The 25,743-nt window shown below is 47.4% G+C and overlaps 1 protein-coding gene across 1 annotated transcript in view; it reads left to right on the top strand.

Moving 5' to 3' along the window:
• The window catches only part of FBN3 (fibrillin 3), a gene marked incomplete at its 5' end in the record, with an annotated part of 92,838 nt that overhangs the window by 722 nt on the left and 66,373 nt on the right, over positions 1-25,743 (top strand). Inside the window, 4 exons of the mRNA XM_082071837.1 lie at positions 12,775-12,857; positions 16,124-16,222; positions 20,388-20,483; positions 22,630-22,725. Coding sequence (XP_081927963.1) covers positions 12,775-12,857; positions 16,124-16,222; positions 20,388-20,483; positions 22,630-22,725 — 374 coding nt within the window. The remainder of the gene's footprint in view (positions 1-12,774; positions 12,858-16,123; positions 16,223-20,387; positions 20,484-22,629; positions 22,726-25,743) is intronic.

The following is a 25,743-nucleotide window of genomic DNA, read 5'->3' as shown; positions in this document are numbered from 1 at the left end:
TTCCACCTGAGGAGGGAGACAGGGCTCAGCTAGGAAATCCCGCAGCTCGTACTGGAGCTCGGCTCTATTTGCATGCTTTCAAGATGGTTCCTGGCCGCGGCGTTGATCCTGGGTTATTTTAAGTCTGCCTGGCTGTAGTTCTTGGAAAGTGTTGCTGTGTTCAGTGGGCAGAATCGGAGCAGAACGTGATACACGCGCGAAGCCTGGGCCGTGCCAGAGTGCTCCGGCGCTTGCTGGGGAACGCGTCGTGAATGGGCTGGAGCGCCGCGCAGGCCGCCCAGACGGGCCGAGGTGTTTGGGCTGGAGCCGGAGCGCAGAGCTGGGCCGAGGAGCTGCCAGGGGCAGGGCCCTGGGGCTGGCGGCGGCCGCGCTTGGGATTCCAACCTGCGCGGCCGCTCCCTCCCGCCGCGGCGGGTTCGGAAAAGATGGACAGCGAGTGTCCCAAGGGTTTGCTCTTCTCAAAATGACCTTCCGAAAGCAGCCGTTAGCTCACTCGCAAGGTAGGGACACCCTGTGTCACCCCCATAAATGCTTTTGCTATGTTCTTCTCTTTGAGTCCATCATCCGTCAGATAAAACATCCCAGATCTATACGACTAACGGAGATAAAGGCCGTTCCTTGGAAAGGATGGCGTGACAGTCTACCAGATCTTGTTCATCCTGGCTGCCCAGGGCTGCGTGTGTTTGATCACTGTGATCGTAATGGGTATAGAAAGGATTGGAAGGAGTTGACATGTGCACCGATAATCACAGAATATTAGGGATTGGAAGGGACCTTGAAAGGTCATCTAGTCCAGTCCTGTCTCATGCAGCCCTGTGAAGAGAAAGGATGGGTAGAGCAAGGAAACGATGGGTGTTTCCATTCCCCACAGGACCTGAGAGAAGGTCACTGGTGTCCACTGGCACTCAGTGGCTTAAGTGACCGGATCCTGTTTTCAAAAATTATTTACGGCTTAAATCCTTTTGACTCTTGGTTTGTCTGGAGGATCCAAATCCCAAGTGCAATCCCAGATTCCCAAGTTACAAATCACTTCTGAAAACCGTTCTCCACTTTAAAGCCTCAGACGTGGCCCAACATGTAAGCAAAGCAATGCCAAATTATCGGTTGTGTAAGTTCTCAGCGGCCACACAGTAAGTTTGGGGCAGGATCAGGATCAGACCTGAAGTGTCTGGCTCCCAGTCCCCTGCAGAGAGCTGAGGACCACACTGCTCCCTCCCTTTTCTCTTCTGCAGCAATTGCTGTAGGAAAAGAGAAAGAAATCCCCACTGGGCTAAGTGCAAGGTCTGTTTAAGGAAGTCTGTGCGACTGTAATTTAAGTCGACTGAAGAATCATTGTTCCTTGGCCCTTGGGAGTCTTGTTTCAAGGGTGGGGATCGTGGTGGGCAGCAAAACGATGGCAAAACTCAGCGTGGCTGGAGCTCCTGCCCCCGGCGCTTCCCATGCTCTGTGGCAAGTGACCCTCACAGTCCCCAAGGTTTTGTGTCCAAACCTCTCCTTCAGGATTCCCAGCCCTTCAGCAGTCTCGCTCTCTTTTAAAATCTCTATTTTACAAGCAGAGAAAACCACTTGAGATGAGGAGCCTACTGAAGAGTGACGGTTTAAGTAATGTTCTACTGGGCTCAGAAAGCAGCTACAGATGTCACCAGCTGGAGATGGGTCTGGCAGCCGGTGAAATCCATCTCCTGCAGAGTCACAGACCCAGCAATTTTTGCTGTAGATCCCCCCAAACAGTCCTAGTCCCTCATCCTCATGCTCTGGCTTTCAACAGTTCTGTCGAGTTGCAGCTGTGGATCAACATCTTCCCTGACCCGAGTTTTGCTGCCTTGAGGTATCGGGATTCTTTGCTGCTGTGAATTTTAACCGAGTTGCATACGTTTGTTTGGGAAAATCAGATAAGTCCTAATTTAAGGTTTGGTTTACTCACAGACCAAAGGAATGAATAAACAGTGAGTTTTCTTGGTAGAACTTTGAATGTAAAGGAAGGTTGTATTTTTCAATTGGGTGTTATTTTACAACATAGGCATGCAGGTGGCTTATCTTGACGACTGCAATTTGTGGAATCATGTATTCTGTAATGCCGCACCTCTAAACACACATCTAAATCTCCAAACATGTTTACTGTGGTGTATATTTTAATAGCTCGTGGCACCATTTCAAATATTTGCTTTGGCACTTGCTTTCAAAGACCCACAACTTTCTTTTTTCAGAGAGATACACTGATTTCAGTTCAGCTTTCATCTGGAATAGCTTTGGTTCTGAGACTTTCTTTGGTTCTGAGACTTCCTTTGGTTCTTAGTCTTGCCTGGAAGCAATTTAAATAGAACTGGAATTAAAATAGAGCAAAGCTTATCTGCATCACACGGGCCTAAACTGGCAGGTTCCTTGGTGCCACCACCCCCAACCGCTGCCCTCGACACTCCGGGTTCTTTGAGAATGTCCGAAAGTTTCTATATTGTTCCAAAAGGAAGGAAACAGCAAACAGATTTGGAGGATTTGCTGGGTAGATCTAAGGGTGGTGCAGAGTCCTCTTCTTTGCGGAAACCTTCTGCTCGGGGCTTCTGGATTCTCCATGGCTCTGTCTTATTCATTCCTTGAAATCATTTGTTTCCCAAGCACAAGTTTTGAAGAGTTTTCCTTTCATACACGATGCCGGTATCTTCTATCCTGCCATTTGCAGATCGTTCTGCCCATGGCAGAAATACTTTTGCTCCCAGGTAGATTAGAGGACTCCAGGGACAACCATCTATCTCGACAATCTAGACCTGGCTTTTGTTCTACCTTTTCTTCTTAAAGGTGCCTCCTTCTCTCTTGGGTGGATGCAACCATGGGTTCCCATCATCTCTAAATTGTGTTATATCATAATTTAGACAAGAAATTAGCATCACACCAGAAATGCACAAGGAGGTGCGACCCAGATGTCTTTATAGGGAAATTTCTACCAACTCTGGAAAAATCAAACACACAAATATATTTGGTGCTCCTTCCTCCATTTTCTCTCGAGTATCTCCTGCTCCTAGTACTAGGAACTTCTGTGGGTTTCTCCGGAAAGTCTTGAGTAAGCCCAAATGCACAGAATATCTGCTCTCTTTTGGTGGCAAGTTAGTTGCTATGAAGTCTTAGTCAATTAGTATTAATAGAAATGCGCTCAATAACTTAATATCATAGAGACTGTAGTGAGAAACCGCTCTCAGGTAACTCCAACATGACCAACACGAGCTCTTCTTGCTGATGCCTGGAGCGAACGGGCTGAGCGTGAGGACAGTTGTAGGTGTTTTCTTGGTAATGCAGGAGGAAAGGTTGTATATTTTTCTGCTGGAAACGTATTTATCTGGAGCTCTGTTCCCACCCCAGTCTCCGTTAATGAAGGGAAAAGTATGAAGTAAATGCGAAGCATGAAATAAATGCAAAATAAACAAGCCCGTTATTCACCAGTGCTTTTACAAATAACAATAAAGTAATGTGGAGTGATAAATCACAGCTAAAGCCAAGATTTAATCTGTCCTTAAACTCATTAAAGTAGAGACAATTTAAAATGACCGTCTCCTGAAAGGAACAGCACTGACAAATCCATTTATGAGGCAGGATTTGAATGGGCTTATTAGTTTAATGAACTACTGAACAGTTTCCAAGAGCAAGAATGTGTTTAACAAAGGGGAAAGAAAAGATGATTAGTGTGCAGCCAGCTGAGCTCTGTGCTGGCAGGAAGATTTCCTGTAAGTTCATGGCTGCCTGTTTTTTCAACTAAGAAGAAAGGCTCAGCTATAGCCTGACTTTAAACACAACTCATTATGTCAAGCCCATTAATTATGAAATGGCCACTGCAATTGAGAAGATGGATGAAGAGAGGAGGTTTGGGGAGGCGTTTGCCGTACCTCTTCCATCGCTCTGACTTAGGCAAAAAGACAGAGGTGTCTAAATTAATTGTGGGGAATACGAGGAGTTTCCAAGTTGCTCTCCTGTAGATTTTTGACACCTTATTAGTTTCCAACTCGACACTGGGGAATGGAGAGGAAAGGCACGTTGTGACTGCAAAAAACCAGCACAGGAGGAGCTGCTGGGATGTGGATGAACTCTCCATCCACCACCTTAAGCTTTGGAGCTGATTCTGCACCACACGGCACCAGTTTAAACTGGAGCTGATGCCGGGATGATGGTTAATGTCATGGGGAGACTGGACATAGCAGAGACGAGCTTCACCACTTGCGCGGTTTGCTTTGAGACGTGCACCGAGAGCACATGAGCGTTGTGATGTGACTCCATCCCTGACGTTGCAGTCCCACAAACGTCTTAGTACAGGAATTACTAAAGGTTTTTTTGGACCAATTGTAATTTCCTTCCCTCTCACTTTACATTTATCAGAAACACGGGCTTTTGAAAAGAGCTGATGCCCAAAACACAACCAGCGCTGTCTGTTGCTTCGTGGTTCAAGCCTTGATTCTGCATCTGCCAAGTTCAAGTGTAACATTTGAGTTGACTTCATTGGAAGGAATTAGCCCCACATGGGGGTCAGCAAATCTTTTCTGCAGTGTTTCCAACCCTGCTACTCCTGGAAATTTAGTAAGAGATATTGATTTCCTCCAAATCTCAGAAAGAAGTCCTTTAAATGCCAAAGCTCAGTTTTAATTCCTTAGAGAAAATTGTTTTCTTGACCTCAAAGTTGTAGGAAACTTCCTCGAAAATTAAATCCTCTTTAGAGTAAGAACCAAGGTGCTACTCAGAGGCAGTGGAAGTGAAAATCACAGAATGGACTGGGTTGGAAAAGCCCTCAGAGCTCATCCAGTCCAAGCCTTGGTCCAACTCCAGTCCATTGACTAGATCATGGCACTAAGTGCCATGGCCAATCTCAGTTTCAAAACCTCCAGGGCTGGTGAGTCCAGCACCTCCCTGGGCAGCCATTCCAATCCTGACCACTCTCTCTGCACAGAATTGCTTTCTCATCTCCAGCCTCAGTTTCCCCTGGCAGAGTTGAAGCCCATGGCCCCTTGTCCTATTGCTGATGCCTGGGAGAAGAGCCCAATCCCCACCTGGCTAGAACTGCCCTTCAGGTAGTTCTAGAGAGTGCTGAGCTCACCTCTGAGCCTCCTCTTCTCCAGACTGAACAAGCCCAGCTCCCTCAGCCTCTCCCCATAGGGCTTGTGTTCAAGTCCCTTCCCCAGTCTTGTTGCTCTTCTCTGGACCCGCTCCAGCACTTCAATCTCTTTCCTGAGCTGAGGGGCCCAGAACTGAACACAATACTCCAGGTGTGGCCTCCCCAATGCAGAGCACAGGGGAAGGATCACTGCCCTTGGCCTGCTGACCACGCTCTCTTGGATACAGGACAGGATATGTTTCATCTCTTAACTTAATCCTGTAGCTGAGGTAGCCAGACCTTGTCCTGCTCATTTTGTGGGTGTTTGAGAAAAAGACCCTGTAACTGTGGTGATTTGAATACTTTAAAAAAAGCAAATTTGTGGGGTGTGTCACTAACTACACCAACTGAAACTACACACACGTGTAGCCAAAGAGTAACAACAGGACTCCAGTACTTACTGGAAATCGCTGTCTGATATGGACTGTGCTGCCCACATGTTAGACTTAGATGATCATTGTAGGTTCCTTCCAGCAGAAATATTCTATTTTATTCTATCTTCAAGGAGGTGGCATCTCCACTTAGAAATGATGAGTAAGACCACGGCGAGGAAGAGCATGGTCAAACTCTAGCAAAGCTTTCTTGCCTTTTCCCTCCACATTCCTGCCCTGGGTTTACTAAAGCCGGGCTTAGAGTCAGCATCCATCACCTCAGTAAAGGTACAACCGGAGCCGCTGTCACCGTGACCCAGTCACTTCATATCTTTGCTGCTTCCAGGTCCACACATGAAAACCTTGATATTTATTCACAGAGCCAGAGATAAGATACTACAAAGAACAGAAGGACCAAAGTGAGGGCAGTAGTTGGAAACTTCTGACTTAAGACTCCGGTTCCTAAATTTTCCTTGTGTCTTGATTTATATCGTGAAATGGTTGATCTTGGACTTCTGGCCTAGACTGGTTTCTCTTGTTATTGGCAGAAAAAGAATGAAGGCAAATATTGGCATGGCAAAAGATTATCTGGCACAGAAGTTAATAGGTTGTAGGGGTTTTGTTTGGAAGTTTTAAGAACTGGATTTGAAGTGTTGTTTTATTACAGAATTTAGGGGGATAAAAAAGAAACGGTGGAAGAGTTGCTAATGCTGCTTTCCAAATGGAAGTGTGAAGCAGTTCTTGGAAATCAGTTGCATTTTAGTCTTTTTTCAAATGAAAGTCTTCTCTATGTTTCCTTGCTGGGTTTGCCTGGATAGGAACAGCTGGTTTCTCTGCTTTCTCATTTGCAAATTACTTATCAAACTATGCATCGCATGAACATATATAGGCCTGGGGACATAAGCAGTGAATGTACAGATAGCGGAATGTACAGATAGCGTATCCCTCGACTCATAAAACTGATAAATCACCGAAATAAATACTTGCAGTACTTCTGAGGGATCTTTGAAGTCAAGAATAGGAGGGCACAGATATGCTCCCCTTTAGGCCAGGGATCCAGAAGTCAGCATTGTTTCCAATGTGTTCTCACGCCATGACACAATCCCGAATCCCTCTGGGCGCGGAGGCGCGTTATGAAAACCACTCTCACATTTGGCAGTGATTATTTTCCCCGGTGATCTCCACTGAGGCCGAGGACGGGCGATTGCTGCTGTCGTGTTCCCCGGTTATTGCGAGAGATGATCCCAGCACAGAATGGGGCTGAGATCAAAACCAAAACTCATCGTGAGCCATAGGAAAAATTTCCAGCTTGGATGGAGTGGTAGGATCATAGTTCCTGGAAAAGCCATGTGCTTAAGTCATACAAGACCAGAGGATGTAGTGATGATATTCATGTACATTCTTTTGATTTGACGCTTTGCACAGGCCTGAATTTCATGATAAGGGGAGGGCTGCAGGGGGGAGCAAATAATCTATAAAGAAACCTCTGTCTTTTCACTAAAATATCTCTTCTGTGGATAGCAGGCAGCCCTGCTTCTTGCAGTATAAATGAGAAATCCTCATTAGCCTGCTGTTAGCTAAATTGCCATTGAGTTGATGAAATTACAGCAAAAGGTAACTGTGAATGGTCTGGGGAAATCTAGAGCAGGATTTGGGACAATGGCCATTCCTAAAGCTGGACTAGCAGAAGTGCTTTGAGAATTGGCCAGATCTGCTGCTGGATGGTTTGATTTCCTCATAAATATTTCTAAGCTGAAACTTGAAGGCAGGAAGAACCTGAAAATAAGGGCCAGGGAGGGTAGTCACTATAAGTTTCCATTCATCCCATGTAAATTGTTGGAATTGCTGCACCCAAACCTGGATGTGTTTGTAGAGCAGAAGAGAGATTTTCACGTCGCTGAAGGTACCCAGAGGACAGAAAGAGAGAACTGAGACTGGTCAAGCTTAAGAGAATCTGAAAATTAGGAGATGATGCTCAAGCAGAAGCGGGTGAGCTGCTGGCCGTGCTTCTCCTCATCTATCCTAGGACGTGGTTTCCTTCTGTTGTGGATTTCTCCTCCTCTGATGAATCCGTCCCACCTATTTTGAGGACCGGTATCATGGATGAAGTCTCTTACCTCTCGCTCATTAGGTTTCTCACTGGGTATAGTGAAGCTGTGGTGCTTCTCATCCTTAAACCACTGGGTGTTGATCCCATGTGCTGGTGGGAAAGTTGCTTCTCAGCCTTTTATTATAAAACCCTGGGCTCCAGCCCTACTACGAGCCTGCACGGTTGTACTTTGGCAGGGCAGGAGGGTGGTTTTTACTGAGTGTTTTGTTTGAAACACTTGGAGAAAAAGGAATTTGTGCTTGGTCACTTGCCCAACTTACATCTGGGGCCTGGTAGGAGTGCACGCCGTGCTTCTATTAACGAAGTCTTAGTTTACAGGATGAAGCGGGATGAATTTCTGAGCGCGCCTACTCTGTAACCATGACTTGTTCTCATCCTAAAGAGCGCAGAGAAGACCTGCAAGAGATGTAAAGTGCTGGCATCTCTGCCCTTCCCAAAAGACTCAAACTGGTCCAGAAGATCATTGCTCAGTGCAGCCAGAGCCTCTTAGCTTGGATTCCTTTTCCCGTTGAACAGGGAATATCTTGGAAGGTAGAGCTCAGGAGACAGTCACAGCGCCGAGGAAGAAGGTTTAGCGTGTATCAAGGTGGGAAATAAAGAATGACTGTGATAAAGAAGGAAAAGGACCCCGTGCCCAGCCCAGGCACTTCCAGGCAGACACAAAGAAAAGGATGAGCTGGGAGAAGCATTTGTGCCGCGGAACATGCACCCAAATGGGCTAATTACAGCGTTACATGCTCAGGGCATCTCAGTCACTGCGCAAAGGGCTCTACTTGGTGAGAAGAGCAGGAAATTGGCCCAAAGTAATGTACTATAATGAATTCTTGCTGAATTAATATGTTGAATCCCCCTGGATGAGGCCAGCGAGAACACGGGGAGCGAGGGAGCGATCTCTGTGCAGAGCATTGCGGAGATCTCCCCCGGCCCTGGCAAGCCACCAGTTTTCATTCACTTCTGTCTTCCTTTAATTTAAGGAATGGAATTACCACTTCTGCAGGCCAGTGGGAACCGAGGTTCGCTGATTGCTCATGACAGGGGAGACAAATCCCGCTCCTGCTGTCTGGAAAGCACACGCTACATGTAGCCAAGGGTTCGTTAGCTGGGGGTTTTGCTGCACGGCAGAAGTTCTTACAGGACACTGCGGTTGTCACACAAATCATAGAATCATTTCAGTTGGAAGAGACCCTCAGGATCATCGAGTCCAACCATAACCCAACTCTGACGCTAAACCACGTCCCTGAGAACCTCATCTAAATGCCTCTTAAACCCCTCCGGGATGGTGACTCCAGCACTTCCATGGGCAGCCTGTTCCAATGCCCCACAGCCCTTTCCTAATATCCAATCTATACCTCCCGTGGCACAACTTGAGGTGATTTCCTGGCTGCCATCACACTTGTGCTCCAGCCCCTCACCAGCTCCGTTCCCTCCTCTTCACTCTCTCTAGTCCCTCAACGTCCTTCATATGACGAGGGGCCCAAAACTGAACACAGGATTTGAGATGCGGCCTCCCCAGTGCTAAAATCAGCCCTTAGTGACTGTGCAGGGCTTTGTGAAGGAGGTTTGAAGGGTTCATTCTAGCTGGAGATTCTTTCTCCATGGCCGGAGGAGCAGACAAAGACCTGCATGTGTATTGAGGGTGTTGCTGTGGGTGAGCAGGAAGCTCAGGGCAACTTGACTTGTAGTTTTTGGCTGACGTCTGAGTCCGCAAAGCATCCTCAGCTGGGACTTCACACTCTGCCCTTTCCTACCTTTAACGACTAATGCGATTTTGCTGGGGTCACATTAGGCATCTGACATTAATTAGCAGGACCGAGTCCTTTTTGGCCATCCCTCAGCTTATAGGCAACAATTCTCTGCTCTGGGCTGGGTTTCTCAGGCTGCTGCAGCCCCAGCCAGGTGTTGCTTGTGTCATGTCCCCATAGTTTGGTGGGATGGACTGTGTCGTAGTCCTTGCTGGTTCCTCTGGCTCCGTCATGGATGTGGGAGCAAGGCTGCTTGTGCGTTTTCATATTGTGCAGCCATGGCTCTGCTCTGCTCCAGTGGGGTTTTGTTTCTTGGCATCTCCCCGTTCTCTGATGGAGCCACCGCCAGCAGGCAGCGTTTGGTGCCATCAATTGAAATTCAGCCTTACTTTGTCCCTGTTTATCTCTATAATCGTGTTGTTTATTTAAAGTGGACAAAGAAGACGCTGTGGCCAGCATTGCTTTTCCATCTGCCCTACTTTAGTGTCACTCTTTTGGCTGTGTTTACTTTCATTTAAAGTAATTCTCTTTAGCTGTCGAGCTCTTTTCCTGCACTGCACAGAAGGTGATGGGGGAAGATCCGCCTCATCCTGGCAGGTCTGTTTTTGCGTCGGCTGAACCGTGGAAGAAGAAGAGGAGGCTTAGAGCTGAGCTCAGCACTCTCTAGAACTACCTGAAGGGCAGTTCTAGCCAGGTGGGGATTGGGCTTTTCTCCCAGGCATCAGCAATAGGACAAGGGGCCATGGGCTTCAACTCTGCCAGGGGAAATTGAGGCTGGAGATGAGAAAGCAATTCTGTGCAGAGAGAGTGGTCAGGCATTGGAATGGCTGCCCAGGGAGGGGCTGGACTCAGCGGCCCTGGAGGTTTTGAAACTGAGATTGGCCATGGCACTTAGTGCCATGATCTAGTCAATGGGCTGGAGTTGGACCAAGGCTTGGACTGGATGACCTCTGAGGGCTTTTCCAACCCAGTCCATTCTGGGATTCTGTGGAGGTGGATCAGCAGCACAGTCCCTTGCCAGAAAACATCGCTAGAAAGGACTGGCACAAATATGTCAGATTATCTCTGTGCTTCTGACACCCCAAGAAAGAGTCGTGATGGCGTTGGCACCATCTCAGCAGCACAACTGTGTCTCTCCAGGTCTATAAACAAACCAACACTTCTTGATTTTTAATTTAGGACTGATTGTTCTGAAGCTTCTCGATAGTTCTGAAATATCAGTGGATTATCAGAATGTTGTGGGCAAGTTTACTGAATATAAATGATTTTTCGTCTAACCTTGACTTTCACATTTCTCTTCATCACAAGCTGTGATTGCCATTTTCTCTTTAACAACTAGATGACGTGTCTCTTATCTCCACCTTCTCGCTGCTGAGAACAGGTTTCCAGCTTGTATTTCCCAGCATCAACATAACTGCTATTAATTTAAAAAGCCATTTTGTCATAACTTTGCTAAGGATGTTATTTTTTTCTTGCAAACCAGCATTGTTTTTGTTGAGCTCTTGCTTTGGAATCTAATTTCATTCTCCCTCTAGGTCAGTTCTGTGACACCATTAATTTCAACCCATTCAAAATAGATTCCCCCCCATGTTTTGTTTTGCAACTCTGCTAATTTTTAGCATATGTTTTTGAAGGTTTGGTTTGGGAGGAACAATTACGATCTTGTGGTTTATCCTCCTGTGGAACAGGGTGCCCAGGACCTCTCCCAGGATCCCTGATCTATCTGGAACTTGATGAAATCCTCGTCTGTCTTTTAGAAAGAGGTGGTACCATAGTTTAAAATACCCACTTCATTATCAGTTTAATTCAAGCTCCACTTCCGTTCTAGTCTATGGGACTAATGCCAGTTGCCTCTTCTTCCACTGATTTTTGACAAAGAAAACCCCTCTTAGTCTTTTGTCTGATAAAATGTCTCTATAATATCCTTTAATCTTCAACAAGGCTTGAAGCAGCCTGAGGCCGGGTGTGAAGATCATTAGTGCACTGAAGTTAATGACTTCTTGCCCCGTACTGCTTTTCACATCCAGGTGTTGAGAAGGGATTCAGGTGGAAGCCAAACTGCAATATTTGGTGCTTGGTTGTGAGTTCTCTGGGTGCCGTGGGCGTTGTATGGAGAGTCCTGTATCAAGAAAAGGTCACCCACCCATGGTGCTGGGAAGCCTGGCTGAAACTAAGCTTTACAGGTCCCCCGTCTGCTCAGACTGCACTGATCTTCCAAATTAATGCCAAGCACAGGCATGTGTCTGCTTCTCCCTGGAGATTTACACTTGAATTTCGATGGCAGTACTAGATAGCTCTGTATCTTATCCAGCCTAACGCAGCCACGAGCTGCAACCCAAGATGTTCCCCCATCTGCAGGGAACCTTAAACCATCCCAGCAGAAACGGTTCAGCATTCAAGGTCTCATTTAACTTCTAAGCACAGAAGAAGCAACGGACGCCCAGACTTTTGGGAAATCAAAATAGAGATTTACTCTCTGCCTCCAGCCGTAGAACCAAATGATTTTAGCAGAACGCCTGATTCCATGTTTGCAGGGCTGGTGAAGGACTCTCCGCTTAGCACTGGGCAAAAGCAGGTCGTACGGAAAGACAAATGCCACAGTTTTACAGGGGTCATCGTGCGCTTGGGGAAAATGAGGGAAAACCTGGTGGTTAAAGCAGTTTCTGCAGCACCACGGGCAATGGTTGGGGTGTTGTTGTGAAGGAACGGAGGGAAGCTGAGACAGTACCCGTGTTATGCACGTTCCTTTCTGGCAGCAGAATAACAGGGAAATAAAGAGAGAGTGCTCCTTGGAAAATTAACTTAATTTGCTGGCCGGGGCCCAGGCGGGGTCTAAACTCTGTCTACACTTCACCTCTCTGCCGCCTTCCCCCATCTGTCTGATCCCGCCTTAGAGCCCCAGCATCTCTGCAAGGGGCTGCGTTCTCATGGCTCCGCGCTTGACAGCCTCACAGGAGTATGAACATTTCAAAGGTTTGTGGTTTTCATGTGTTCTGTTGGGAATTTCTCTCGGGAAGTCTGTTAGTCTGGGTATGGATGTGTAGCATGGCACGACGTGGTGTAAGTGCCCTGCTGAGGTTTTTGCTCGGGTTGGGTTTCCTGTTGTATTTGCTACGTGATGTTAGTTAAACCATCCAACATACATCAGGGTCGACCTGGCTGTGCTGCGTTTCCTCACCCCTCCGTATGGTCACCAGAAAGTCACCGTAAGATGCACGGGGAGCTCAGAAGTCGGTTATTAAAATACTTTATGGTGGCTCCTTTTGGTGGGAATGAAACCTGTCTTGTTCAAATGGAAAGGAGTTTGGCAGAGAAACGTCCCACGAGAGGCCGTTCAGCTGCTCTCCTAGCACGGTGATACATGTTGAATTTATCCAATGGCGCTGCACAGAGACATAAGGAAAAACTCTTTTTGGTTTTCAGCCCCAATGTCTGTGGTTCGAGGTTCCACTCCTACTGCTGCCCCGGTTGGAAAACGCTGCCCGGAGGGAACCAGTGCATCGTCCGTGAGTATCTGCGGGACCTGGACAGGCTGGAGAGTTGGGCGGGGAATAACCTAATGGAATTTAACAAGGGCAAGTGTAGAGTCCTGCATCTGGGCAGAACAACCCCAGGTTCCAGTATAGGCTGGGAAATTACATATTAGAGAGCAGCGTAGGGGAAAGGGACCTGGGGGTCCTGGGGACAGCAGGGTGACCATGAGCCAGCACTGGGCCCTTGTGGCCAGGAAGCCAATGGGACCTGGGGTGGGTTAGAAGGGGGTGGTCAGTAGGTCAGAGAGGTTCTCCTGCCCCTCTGCTCTGCCCTGGGGAGACCACACCTGGAATCTTGTGTCCAGTTCTGGGCCCCTCAGTTCCAGCAGGACAGGGAACTGCTGGAGAGAGTCCAGCGTAGGGCAACGAAGATGATTAAGGGAGTGGAGCATCTCCTTTATGAAGAAAGGCTGAGGGAGCTGGGGCTCTTTAGTTTGGAGGAGACTGAGGGGTGACCTTATTGATGTTTATAAATATATAAAGGGTGAGTGCCATGAGGATGGAGCCAGGCTCTTCTCGGTGGCAAACAATGATAGGACAAAGGGTAATGGGATCAAGCTGGAACACAAGAGGTTCCACTTAAATTTGAGAAAAAACTTCTTCTCAGTAAGGGTGGCAGAGCCTGGAACAGGCTGCCCAGGGGGGTTGTGGAGTCTCCTTCTGTGCAGACATTCCAACCCGCCTGGACACCTTCCTGTGTAACCTCACCTGGGCGTTCCTGCTCCATGGGGGGATTGCACTAGATGATCTTTTGAGGTCCCTTCCAATCCCAAACATACTGTGATACTGTGATCTGTTCTCCTGTTAAAGGCACCAAGGGCCGTGCGGGAAGCAAAACGCATCTCACACTTCAGCAGATGACACAACATCTCATAATCCACCAGGAGAGGAGCAGCAATGGCTGGGAGCCCTCATCCCTGCTACCCTTGATCAGAGCAGGGTGGTTGCCATTGCTCCCGTTTATCTTCTTATCCCTTTTATCTTCTGCCAAATTGCCACCGTGTTCCTCGTTGCCTGGTGGCTTGTGCACCTGCTTTGTGGCAGATTAGCCTCAAAGGAAAGCCTTCTGAGAAAGTTCTTGCAGAGCTGCTAGTTTAGATGAAAGAATTGAGTTGCTAGAGCAGCAGCTGGATGCTGACATGGCAAACATCACATCACGAGACAGTGCCCACAGGCAGCAATTTGCATTCTTCTTTGAGTGGCCGTCCAAAGCAGGACGCTGATTTAGGTAAATCACAGCTCTGTTTTGGCAGGTAGCTTTCCTGGTTGGAGGAGAGTGTTACTGGACTCTCAAGTGCTGATATACACCTATAAAACCCATCAAGGGGGCGATGTGTTGTATTTGTGTAGGTTATAAGCAAAAGCTATAGGGCGATGGAGGGGTCTGCCCTTTGGTGGATGCTCCCAGGCGAAGTGAAAGTCAGCTCTGGCTTAGATAAATGTGATTCTAATTAGAGATAATAGGGGTAGTTGTAGCTGCATTGGTCACGCTTCATTCTGAAACACAGTAAATACACGGTGGTCTGGGGATATTAAGCATAATCTGGACATACAGAATAGCAGACAGTACTATGGGATGTTTGTATCTCCCAGTGTTTTTGCTTTCTGAATAAATCTTCTGCATTAAAACACACTTGGAATTGTATGCGAATGCACTTTTCTAAATCTTCCTAAAAATAACTGACAAATTGAGGAAAACAATAGGCTCCTCTAGCAGGATCTCCCCCATCATACAGATCACATATTCCACAACTTATTCCATGTTCAGAGTCTAAAACTCAGCCATCTTAGAGAGAAATGCCTCGTGTTTCCTAATATAGAGCTGTCTAGGACCTCAAATACACCAAACCACGCCCAGAGCTGCAAATATTCTCCTCTCAAAGGAAATGGTGTCTATTGTGTTCTGAGTGATGGGGCCAGTTGATGTGTCCTTACACACAATGAGTAACCAGTGCCAGAATATGCCATTCTACTTGTTAAAAGGCAACAAAGAGGTGCGATAACTCAAATTTAAATGCATCTGACTTCAGCCGGGGTGATGGAAAGTTCTGTGCCCTTCTGTATTTCCCCATGAGAACAAGCGAACTCACCAAGTCCTTCTCGCCATCCCATGAAGAGCAGATGCCCCACCAAGGCCTGAGCTCAGCACAGGCTGCAGCGAAGGGTTAAGGAAATCGCAGCCAAATCGCCGCTCTGTGGCATGCGGGGTTAGCGACATTTCGGGCTTGTCTGCTGACTTTTCTCATAACTGTAAAACATGCCATCTGGGCTGGAGGTCCTCGGGGGACCGCGGGTTGTAATTGTATTTATAAAACACACGGAGACGAGATATTTGTGTGGGGCTCTAATAAAATCTGTGCTTACACAGGTGGGACAGGACTGCCAGCTATGCTCTTGGCTCCCATGGCACAGGAAGGGGAAGAGATTAGCAGGGGTTCCAGGCAAGAAAGGATGGGGAGGGATGTGAAGGCATCCTGCTGGTGCATCTCTGGCTGACTCAGGCTCAACCCTCATTCAACAGTAACAGCCAGTTTCCTCCATGCTGGAGCATGGACTGCAAAATGCTTTGGGAAAGCACCAAGATTTGAAGGAAAAGAACAACCTGGCTCAGTGTCAATGTCACTTGTCTCTGTTGAGAAGCTTTTCTAGCAGGCAAAAGTAGGGAAGTGTGACTCCCCCACCCTCTGCTGCTGAAAAGTGAAGTGGTTGCAGGACCAGACACAGTCTGTGATAAAAGGAATGTGTGTCTAGGAATTCTCTGTGAACCATGGAATCACAGAATGGTTTGGGTTGAAGGGACCTTAAAGCTCCCCCAGTGCCCCCCCTGCCATGAGCAGGGACATCTTCACCAGCTCAGGGTGCTCAGAGCCCCGTCCAGCCTGGCCTGGGGTGTCTCCAGGGATGGTTCATCCACCACCTCTCTGGCCAACCTGGGCCAGGCTCTCACCACCCTCAGGGCCAACAATTCCTTCCTCATGTCCAGCCTGAATCTCCCTCCTTTAGTTTAAAACCATCACCCCTTGTCCTATCGCCACAGGCCCTGCTCAAAAATCTCCACCCAGTCTGTCCTCCCCACTGTGGTGCTGCCCACACCAGTGTCCTCAATAAGCATCCCAGCTTCCTTCCCAGGTTATTTTTCTTAAAAGAGACAAATTCACACCCTTTCGGCAGCCAAAACCACATCTGTGAGCAAATTCACAGCACGTTGTGCTAATCACTGTGTCCTTTTCCTCCTCCAGCAATTTGCAGGAATTCTTGTGGCGATGGGTTTTGTTCCCGGCCGAACATGTGTACGTGCTCCAATGGACAACTGTCTCCCAACTGTGGCTCAGCTGGAGGTAAGAGGACGTTGCTGGTGATTCTCCTCTCTCTGGAGTGGTTACGTACTCACTTAAAAAATGCCCAGTCACAACAAAAGGAAACGTCTCTCTTTGCATCTCTGAAATATTTTGTGTTTTGGCAGCCAGGTTCTAATCTGAATTGGGCAGTAGTCGTAAAATCTTGCATTTCTTGGGGTGCTTTTACTAAGGGTCTTCACTGCTCCTGATACCTGGAGAAAACTGACAACCTCCTTGCAATTTCTGCTACTTTGGTGTGAGAAATCCTTCAAAAAGCACATCTCACAGCAGCAAATAGCAAAACTGCTGCCAGAGAGTCCATCCAACCCTGGGTGTTCTTTGAAGCAGAATTAAATCTGTCACTGCTTTTCTTAACCAAAAAAGTACTTTTTTCCAATGGAAATAAAAAATATGACATTGTTCTTAGGCTGTGATTCAGATGCCAGGGAGAATTTCCCAGCGTTTTTAGCAAACTGCAGTGACATGATGAATCCCAGAATGGACTGGGTTGGGAAAGACCTCAGAGCTCATCGAGTCCAAGCCTTGGTCCAACTCCAGCCCATTGACTAGATCATGGCACTAAGTGCCATGGCCAATCTCAGTTTCAAAACCTCCAGGGCCGGGGAGTCCAGCACCTCCCTGGGCAGCCATTCCAATCCTGACCACTCTCTCTGCACAGAATTGCTTTCTCATCTCCAGCCTCAATTTCCCCTGGCAGAGTTGAAGCCCATGGCCCCTTGTCCTATTGCTGATGCCTGGGAGAAGAGCCCAATCCCCACCTGGCTAGAACTGCCCTTCAGGTAGTTCTGGAGAGTGCTGAGCTCAGCTCTGAGCCTCTAAGCCTCCTCTTCTTGATGGAATTCTGTGGAACCTTTCAAGGTCTCCAATGGCCATTGCTAGAGACAACCCACAAATTTTCCATTGTTGCCCATCTGTAGGCAAGCTATTGTTAATAAAGTGACTTGCAGGCATCTGACTGAAGGCCAGAGAATCAGCACAGCCTCCCCCCCCCCCAAACCTCAAAACCACATTCGGGGTGTGACTCCGAGAAGGAAATTCCCAGAATCTGTTTCCAAAGTGCCACGTTGTGCTCCGGCCCCGCCGATGTCCCCAGCGAGCGCTGCTCCGCAAACCTTCCCCGCGCTTCGCTTTGCTGGGAGGAAGGTGCTGGAGACACAAAGGTTTCTGGAGCGAGGGTCCATATGTTTGCAATCACGGAGGAATGTAAGGAATGCTGTAAGCTGTATATACATTTGGGCGCAGACCTGGCGTTCCCCTGAGCCTGGCGTGGATTTCAGCGTGTGCTGGAGGAGAGGGGGGGTCCGTTCCTCTGCAGGGGCTTCCTCAAATCTGGCATTCATTGTGGGGATGTTTGGATCTGCATTTATCATGAACGCTTCAGGGGAGGTAAAGCAGACAAATTGTGCATTCCACAGGCAATAAAAGCCACTCTGCCTCTCTGTCATAACAAAAAGCTTGGTTTCCTACTTTGGGGAGTAAAGATATTTTAGGAGTCATTTGCAAGTGACTGTTTAGATAGTAGCAGGCAGTAAGCAGACAGAAAACCTGCCTGCAAACACCACGACTGATGGCAGAACAGCTGCAGCCACTGATCCTTTAAAACAAATTGTAGAACTAATCCAATCCAGCCCAATCACGGGAAAAGTGAACTAGGGCGAGCTGTCGTTCTCTTCTTCCTGGAACTTTGGTCTCTGCTACCCTGGAAAAACCCGACAAAGCGTAACAGGCCTTTAAATTCTTGGTTGAAAGATGTTCTCCTGCGCTCCAAATCTGCAGGGGGTTCTGACAGTGTGAGACTCGGAGATAAGTCAGACAGCGATGGGACCTCAGGGCTTTTGGGATTGAAACAGAAGAGATGGGACTTACTCTCTGTAGGTCTAGGGATACTCTTTGCTAATTAGTTGGAAAGTTTCTGGATGAGCATCAGGGCTCTTCTTATGTCCAGACCCTGAAAACTTGCCAATTTTCTCAGCTTTGCTAAACATTACCCCTTGGTGAATGCATCGCCCGCGAGGCTCGGGATGCTGCGGAGGGAAGATCTCCGACAGACGGACAGCTCCGACAGACAGACGCTTCCTCGCTACCTCTGGGCAGCCCTCCCAGCTTTGCTTTGTGTAATTGCTTTCCCAGGGCTGATTAATTGTAGCGAGGGGTGAGTGTGTGTTGGAAACGGCGCCTTTTCCCAGAGAGGCCGCTCTCCCGTCTGACAATCCGGGCAATGCTTTGAAGCCTCAAGCTTAGTTTCCTTAATGATTAAGCTTTCATCTAAATTTGGCCTGATCTCTGGCCGTAGAGCCATAGGAAGGATAGTAGACATCACGACTAATTCAAACCACACTGTGGATTAAATGTACAGCACATGTGCCGAGCGTTCTGAACACAGCGACTTCCCGCTTCCTTTCGGGCTTCCTATGAACAAGGCGTCAACCAAATAATTGTCCCTATCGGACACTTGTGAGTCCTGCTGCCTTTTGGACAGACACCTCGCTCTTCCCTGCTTGGAACTTTGCGGAGGAGACATCGGCACAGCTGAGCATCCGCTCCCATCCAGCCCCATCTTCTTCCAGCCGCCAAGTCCCGCTCCTCCTACCCCTGGCAGACACAAACCATGGTGTACATGCCGACAGAAACAGCTTTCACAGAACCCGCTACAACCCCAGGCACTTGCAGTTGGAATCGTCACATCTTACAAAGGAAAAATGCATCATTCCAGGCCCTTTGGTCAAGAATTAAAGCTGTTTGACCTGTGTTTGTAACCCAGTGTTTAGTAGATGTGCCATTCTGGGCTCTTCTGCTTTAATACCACGTTCCTTAAACATTGAGTAGTGATGCAACAGTTAAAGCAAACACTGGCTTTGTGGCTACATCAGTATAAAATGTCCCTACTCTTATTTATTGCTATTGTTTTCCTACAGTGTGTTAGTGACATTCAGTGTGTCGTAATCTAGTGTGAAAAGCTGAACTCTAACATAGGAAGAATAGACAATACGTGCTTTTCTGTTCAAATTTCTTAAAAAAGCTCTCTTGTATTAAATCTTGCAAATAAGGCCACATAATAGTTGTAAAGGGAAAAGAAGTGTCTTAAAACTTGATGATTTTCCTCCACCAAAGAAACTGTATCCTCTAAAAACTGTTTGCCACAAGAGAACCATGGTAATTCGAACACACGTTACATGGGAGGTGTTCGTCTCCTGTCGCAGCCAACTCATTGCATCCTCGTGTAATATTTCCCTGCTCTTCTTATAAAGAGAAGAATTCTGCTTTCCAGCAAGTTTGCTGGTGACACCGAGCTGGGAGGAGTGGCTGACACTGGAAGCTGTGCTGCCATCAGAGACCTGGACAGGCTGGAGAGCTGGGCAGGGAAAAATGGAATGAAATAGAACAAGGGCAAGTGTAGAGTCTTGAATCTGGGCAGGAACAAACCCAGGATCAGTGTAAGTTGGGGAATGACCTATTAGAGAGCAGCGTAGGGGAAAGGGACCTGGGGGTCCTGGGGACAGCAGGGTGACCCTGAGCCAGCACTGGGCCCTTGTGGCCAGGAAGCCAATGGGACCTGGGGTGGGTTAGAAGGGGGTGGTCAGTAGGTCAGAGAGGTTCTCCTGCCCCTCTGCTCTGCCCTGGGGAGAGCACACCTGGAATATGGTGTCCAGTTGTGGCCCCTCAGTTCCAGCAGGACAGGGAACTGCTGGAGAGAGTCCAGCGCAGCCACCAAGATGCTGAAGGGAGTGGAGCATCTCCCGTGTGAGGAAAGGCTGAGGGAGCTGGGGCTCTGGAGCTGGACAAGAGGACACTGAGGGGAGACTCATTCGTGGGGATCAATATGGAAAGGGGGAGTGTCAGGAGGATGGAGCCAGGCTCTTCTGGTGACAACCAGTGATAGGACAAGGGGTAATGGGTTCAAACTGGAACACAGGAGGTTCCACTGAAACATGAGAAGAAACTTGTTGGGGTGAGGGTGGCAGAGCCTGGCCCAGGCTGCCCAGGGGGGTTGTGGAGTCTCCTTCTCTGCAGACATTCCAACCCGCCTGGACACCTTCCTGTGTCACCTCATCTGGGTGTTCCTGCTCCATGGGGGGATTGCACTGGATGAGCTTTCCAGGGCCCTTCAACCCCTGACATTCTGGGATTCTGTGATTCTCCACAGTTCAAACCTGCAACGTGAGGTGCATGAACGGCGGAAGCTGCAACGAGGAGTCGTGTCTCTGCCAGAAGGGCTACACTGGAACGTACTGTGGGCAGCGTAAGTACCTACAAAACCTGCTCTGGCTAAGGCTGGGTTCAGGTTCTCAGGACTAGAGAGGTTATTTGGGTGGCGGGGGGGGTGTGTCATTTTTTAGATGTTTATTTGACAATGCTGACTTTCTATAGGGAAACCTCAGTATAGTCTTCAAAAGTAATTTTACAATGTTTTATGACTTGGTTTTCTGTTTTGTCAAAGCATTTCATAGAGAGAAATTGAATTTCTCTCTCCTAGTTTCCCATGAAAGGTATTTGGCAATTTAAAATCATTGCTCATGCACATTGCAGAATTAACCAGACAGTTTAGGCGTCATCGTTAATAAGTGTCTAATTAGCAATGGTTTTGAAAAAATCTCTGATCAAATAGAACTTTCCAGGCAAATCCCTGTATCAGAGTCAGAATCACTGAACTTCTCCATGAAGTCTATGAGAATTTATTTAAAGATGGGCGAAACACCATATTTCCCCTAAACTTATCCTCAGCTCTGACAGATTCATTTTTGCTGAAACTTTCCAAAGGTTCAACTAAAGGCAGACGCACCATATGGAAAATTTCATTCTGAACAGCTAAAGCTTGGGAAAATTATAAGTAAAAGCAAACCAGGGCTTATAGTGGAATGCACTAGGCAACCTTAATTATGTGCTGCTACCAGCTCCACCTATAATATCCTCAGTAGAGTTTTTGGAATGGTTCAGACATTGGCAGGACAGCGCTGAGAGGGTGGGGAACAATAGAGAGTCGGGTGTAGCCTTTGAAGGCTGAGAAATGCAGCAGCACCTGCCTGGTTGAGGGCTGAGGTGTCAGATAAGATTGCTGTAGACATTTAATGAGATTATATTCTTCTTATCTTTATTATGTCATTATTAAGTCTGATGGGAGCAGCTGAGGGACCTGGGGGTTCAGCTGGAGAACAGGAGCTGAGGGGAGACCTTCTGATCTCTGAACTGCCTGAAAGGAGCTTGGAGCCAGGGGGGTCGGGCTCTGCTCCCCAGGAACAAGCGCCAGGAGCAGAGGAAACGGCCTCAGGTTGCGCCAGGGGAGGTTGAGGTTGGATTTAGGAACAATTTCTTCCCCAAAGGGCTGGGGACTCTGACCTGGCTGTGCTGTGATTATGGGCTACCTGTATATTTGGAACAATCCCCAGGGATTGTGGGGTGCTGAGGGATGAGAAGAAGGTCACTGTGAAGTGCAGCTTTAGTCTGGCATCTCAGGTCATTTTCTCTAATGAGATGAGACGAGGTTCTCAGGGACATGAGGCAGTGCCAGGGTTGGGGTGATGATTGGACTCGATGATCTTGAGGTTCTTTTCCAACCCAAATGGTTCTGTGATTCAGTGCATCAGTGTTGGCAACTGAGGAGCTCAGAGAGTGAAGCTCTGCATAGGAACTTTAATAGTGTCATAACAGGACTCCTCTCATTAGTCATTACAGCCGCTGAGATTTACAGAATCACAGAGTGTCAGGGATTGGAAGCGACCTCGAAAGATCATCCAGTCCAATCCCCACTTTAATAGGTCAGTGGCACCTGTGACAACCAGCAACCGCTCACGTCCCATGCAGAAGTGTTGCTGCATCCCGTTCAATTAGCTCAGCCTCAGCACAGAACCTAATTAGCAACCTACTCCTTTGACTTCAGTCCTAGACTGTTGACTGCAGGTTTTCAACTAAGGCTCTAACAGGTCTAATTTTAAGTCAATGAATACTTGTGTGTTGATCAAACTGTTCCTCTTTGCTTTGGGTAAGTGGGATTAAATGGCTGAGTAGTCTCCTCTCCTCTCGTTTCACTGTTGTCATTCGTTAAGCATTTGCCTTTATGCAGTTTCTCATTTGTATTAGTTCATCTTGACCTTGACATTTAAATCCCAAAGCTGACCCGAGTGAACTGAGATTCCAGAGCGCAGGAAATCCTCTCAAGTGAAATAAGAGTTTATGGCCTTTTTATAAATGGTTTCATTCATAAACAGGAAGTAATTTTCCAGGAACAAAAATATCAGCCTTTTCTCTGTATGTTCGCTGTGTGGAGGAGACTCCTGATGGGTGAGCAACATGAAGTAGATGACGTTCCAAGTCCCGCCAGCACCGCACGTCTCACCTTGTGGTTTCACTCTGAGCAGAAGTCACTGATTCCTCTTTCTGTTCCAACGCAGCTGTCTGTGAGAACGGCTGTCAGAACGGGGGGCGATGCATCGGGCCCAACCGCTGTGCTTGCGTCTATGGGTTCACCGGTCCGCAGTGCGAGCGAGGTAAGGAACACGTTCTCATCATGTTATCACCGACAGGAGTTGTGTATTTAAGGATGTGTATTAAAAGTCAAATTCCTGCAGCAAGTCAGTATATTGCCTGAATTTGACCTGTCCCGTGTGCTTCAGGAGACAGTTACATTTGGGCGAAGGAGGTCAATACCATGTTCCATCAAAAATTGAAACTAATGATGTCACCAATGCTAACAGCCAATAATTTGAAAATGAACGTGGACCTGAAACCCCAAAAGTCAATATTCCGACCTTTGCAAAACGATTTGTATGGTTTAGTACTAGATTTACTTGAAAATTATGACCAGAACGTAAGGTTTTCCATGAAAGAACCTTATTTTAGTAGAAGTGTTTTGAAGGGAAACATAAGCCAGCTCTGGTTTATTGAAAACCTCACGCGGTTCGATGCCAGCTGCTCATCCAGTTTGAATCGGAACAGCTCCAGTAAGAACCACAGCTTTCACCAGCTCAGAGTGTGGCTCTTCGGCACATGTGGCTTCGCTGTATTTCGTCCAGCCAGTGTGTGCCGGGCGGGTAGATCAGGTTTACATTTGGGCACTGAGGTTTTGGCTGAGACACGACATTTCTCCCTTTCCTGTTGGCTTCAATAGACATCTCACAGCACTGCTCCGATAGGAGTTTTGGCAAGAGTCAGAGTGGCACCGAGCAGAAATGAAACCGAAACACGAAGCCAACGTGCAGACTCCCAGGATTAAGATCAAAGCACCCTGGACATATCCTGCTTTTCTAGCCTCTCGCTTTCCTGAGATCGGACTAATTCTTTTTAACTCCATGTCCAAGAATTGGACAGTTCTTGCCTTTACTTTTTTTCCCTTTTCTTGGGATTCTTGGCAAAGTGGTTTAGAGGGTGAGATAGAAACAACAGTTGGTTTCCGGTACCCAGGCATCAGTCGGCCCTGTTGAACAGCGGCCAGCAGAAATACTACAGCTCCACAGACTTGTGCAACGTTCCCCGCGTTGCAAAACTATCTACTTGAACCTAATGGTGCAGGTGCCCCGTAAAAGGCCTCTGCTGTGGTTTGAGCTTCGCATTTATTGGACGCAGAGAAGGGAAAGCTCTTTAAAAGCCTCCACACGCATTTACTGAAATAACCTTTTGTTGTTGCAGTCTCCTTCTTTGTGCTCTCCTGCAAACACAGATATCGGTGGAGCGTTGTGGTTATATATATATTCTTTAATCCTTTTCTCTGTCTTCTTCTAACACACGAACATATGTGGGCACACACACATGCACACGCGGATATTAATCGCTGTAGTTTTGGAAAGGTGTGATGATAACAGCCTTTGTCTTTCGAAAACTCTATGAGACTCCTTCTCCTAAACCCAAACTCCAGCACTGTGTCTGTAGAGCTGCTTTGGGGTTTTTTTCCTCGCTCGCGGGTATCTGAAGGATTGAGGCTCGTGAATCGATAGGGGCATTGGCTGTGTTTGAAAGGAAAGCTGGAGGGTTCTTAAAGAAACTTCTGGATGCAGAAGGGACTGAAAAATCCAACTGTCCTCTGTAGAGGAGGGGGTGGGAGAGCCAGGGGTCTGAGCAGGGGCAGACTTTGGAGACATCTTGTAATGTATAAAATTCTTTAAATAAAGAGAGCATTTTTACAAAGCCTTTAGAGATTTGGTTCAGTCCAGACTTGTACTAAGAGACAAAACAAGCTCTCCAGCTGTGTATACACAGGTCTTCCCTGCCAAGACAAACAGAGCGCTTTGCTTTGCTGAGAGATGTTAAAAGTTACACTTTTCAAAGAGGCTCCTGGCTGGGCCGGCTGCGAGTTTGCAGCCAGGTGAGGTGCTTGGGACTGACCTACCGAGAATAATGAGCGTGACAGCAAAGAACTTAACCCTTCCAAGGAGAAAATGAATTCCTGCTCCATCACAAGGCCTGTTAAGATGAAGTCTCCAAGCACCAGACTTACTGGAGACGTGAGTGCTGCTGAATTTCTGTTCCATTTCTCCATTTAAAGCAGCCATGGTATTTGACATGTTTAGAAGCATCCTTGGAAGTCTCTAGTAACAGGAGACTCAAGTAGCAGTCTTGGAAGCAACATGGATCATCTGTAGCTCTTGGTGTAGTTCTGAGTCTCATTCCTGAAGATATATAGATAGATATATATATATGTATATATTTAAGAAAGATTCATTCAAAGCAGAGCCTGAAAAACCCACTGGCTTCATCTGTAGGTTTCAGCCCAAGGCTCCGTGGTGATGCTCTCAGCACGGCTGGGTACCGCTTGAGCAAAAGCACCATGCAAAGGTACTGACTTGTTTCAAAGAACCGATTTATTTAGGGTTTTAATTCTGCTACAACCAGAAAAGCAGATAATTTCACTTTTAATCTATAATAAACTAAATTCCTGAAGGCTAAAGCAACAGCTTGTGCTGCCGTAGCCTCAAGAAACTGCGTGTCCAGCAGCGCGGGGCTGCAGTAAGAGGCTGCTTTGTGATGGAGCAATCTGACCGCCTTCACACTTCATTCAGGAAATACGCCACTTTAGAGGTAAATACCTTAATAGCTCGGTACTCAGCGAATCTTAGCATCATTTCCTCCTCCTACTTGACATCTTCAGGGATGAAGAACTAGTGAATGTGTTGTATAACCCCAGCAGCCTTTGGTAACATGAACTCGCATTACATCAGTGTCGGAGGAAAAGCCGCAGTACAGAAAAAATGAATCTGTGGGGAGAGAGGCCAATTTTGTTTTAATAGTTTTGCAGCAAAATGAAACATTTTGATGTCATGTCTCTCAGTTCGCCCTCCTTCAAGTAGGAAAAAATTTGTTGTAAAAAGTTACAACATTTGAGTGAGGTGAAGGTGTGGAGGCTCCTCCTGTGTTCCGAGGATGAGGTTTAAACAGCTTGTTTTCCATCCAAAATGTCGAAGTCTTCATGGATGCCAGTTGCTGTCTGTCATGAAAGAAACGTAGAGTAGAGTAACGTGCTTGTAGAGTAACGTGCTTGATCTTGGTGGAGATTTTCTGTGGTTCCTATGGCG

Source organism: Streptopelia decaocto, assembly GCF_964273445.1.
Source record: "Streptopelia decaocto genome assembly, chromosome: 24".
Taxonomy (NCBI): domain Eukaryota; kingdom Metazoa; phylum Chordata; class Aves; order Columbiformes; family Columbidae; genus Streptopelia; species Streptopelia decaocto.
Note: the sequence above shows the minus strand (reverse complement) of the source record. Positions and strands in the feature narration are given on the sequence as shown.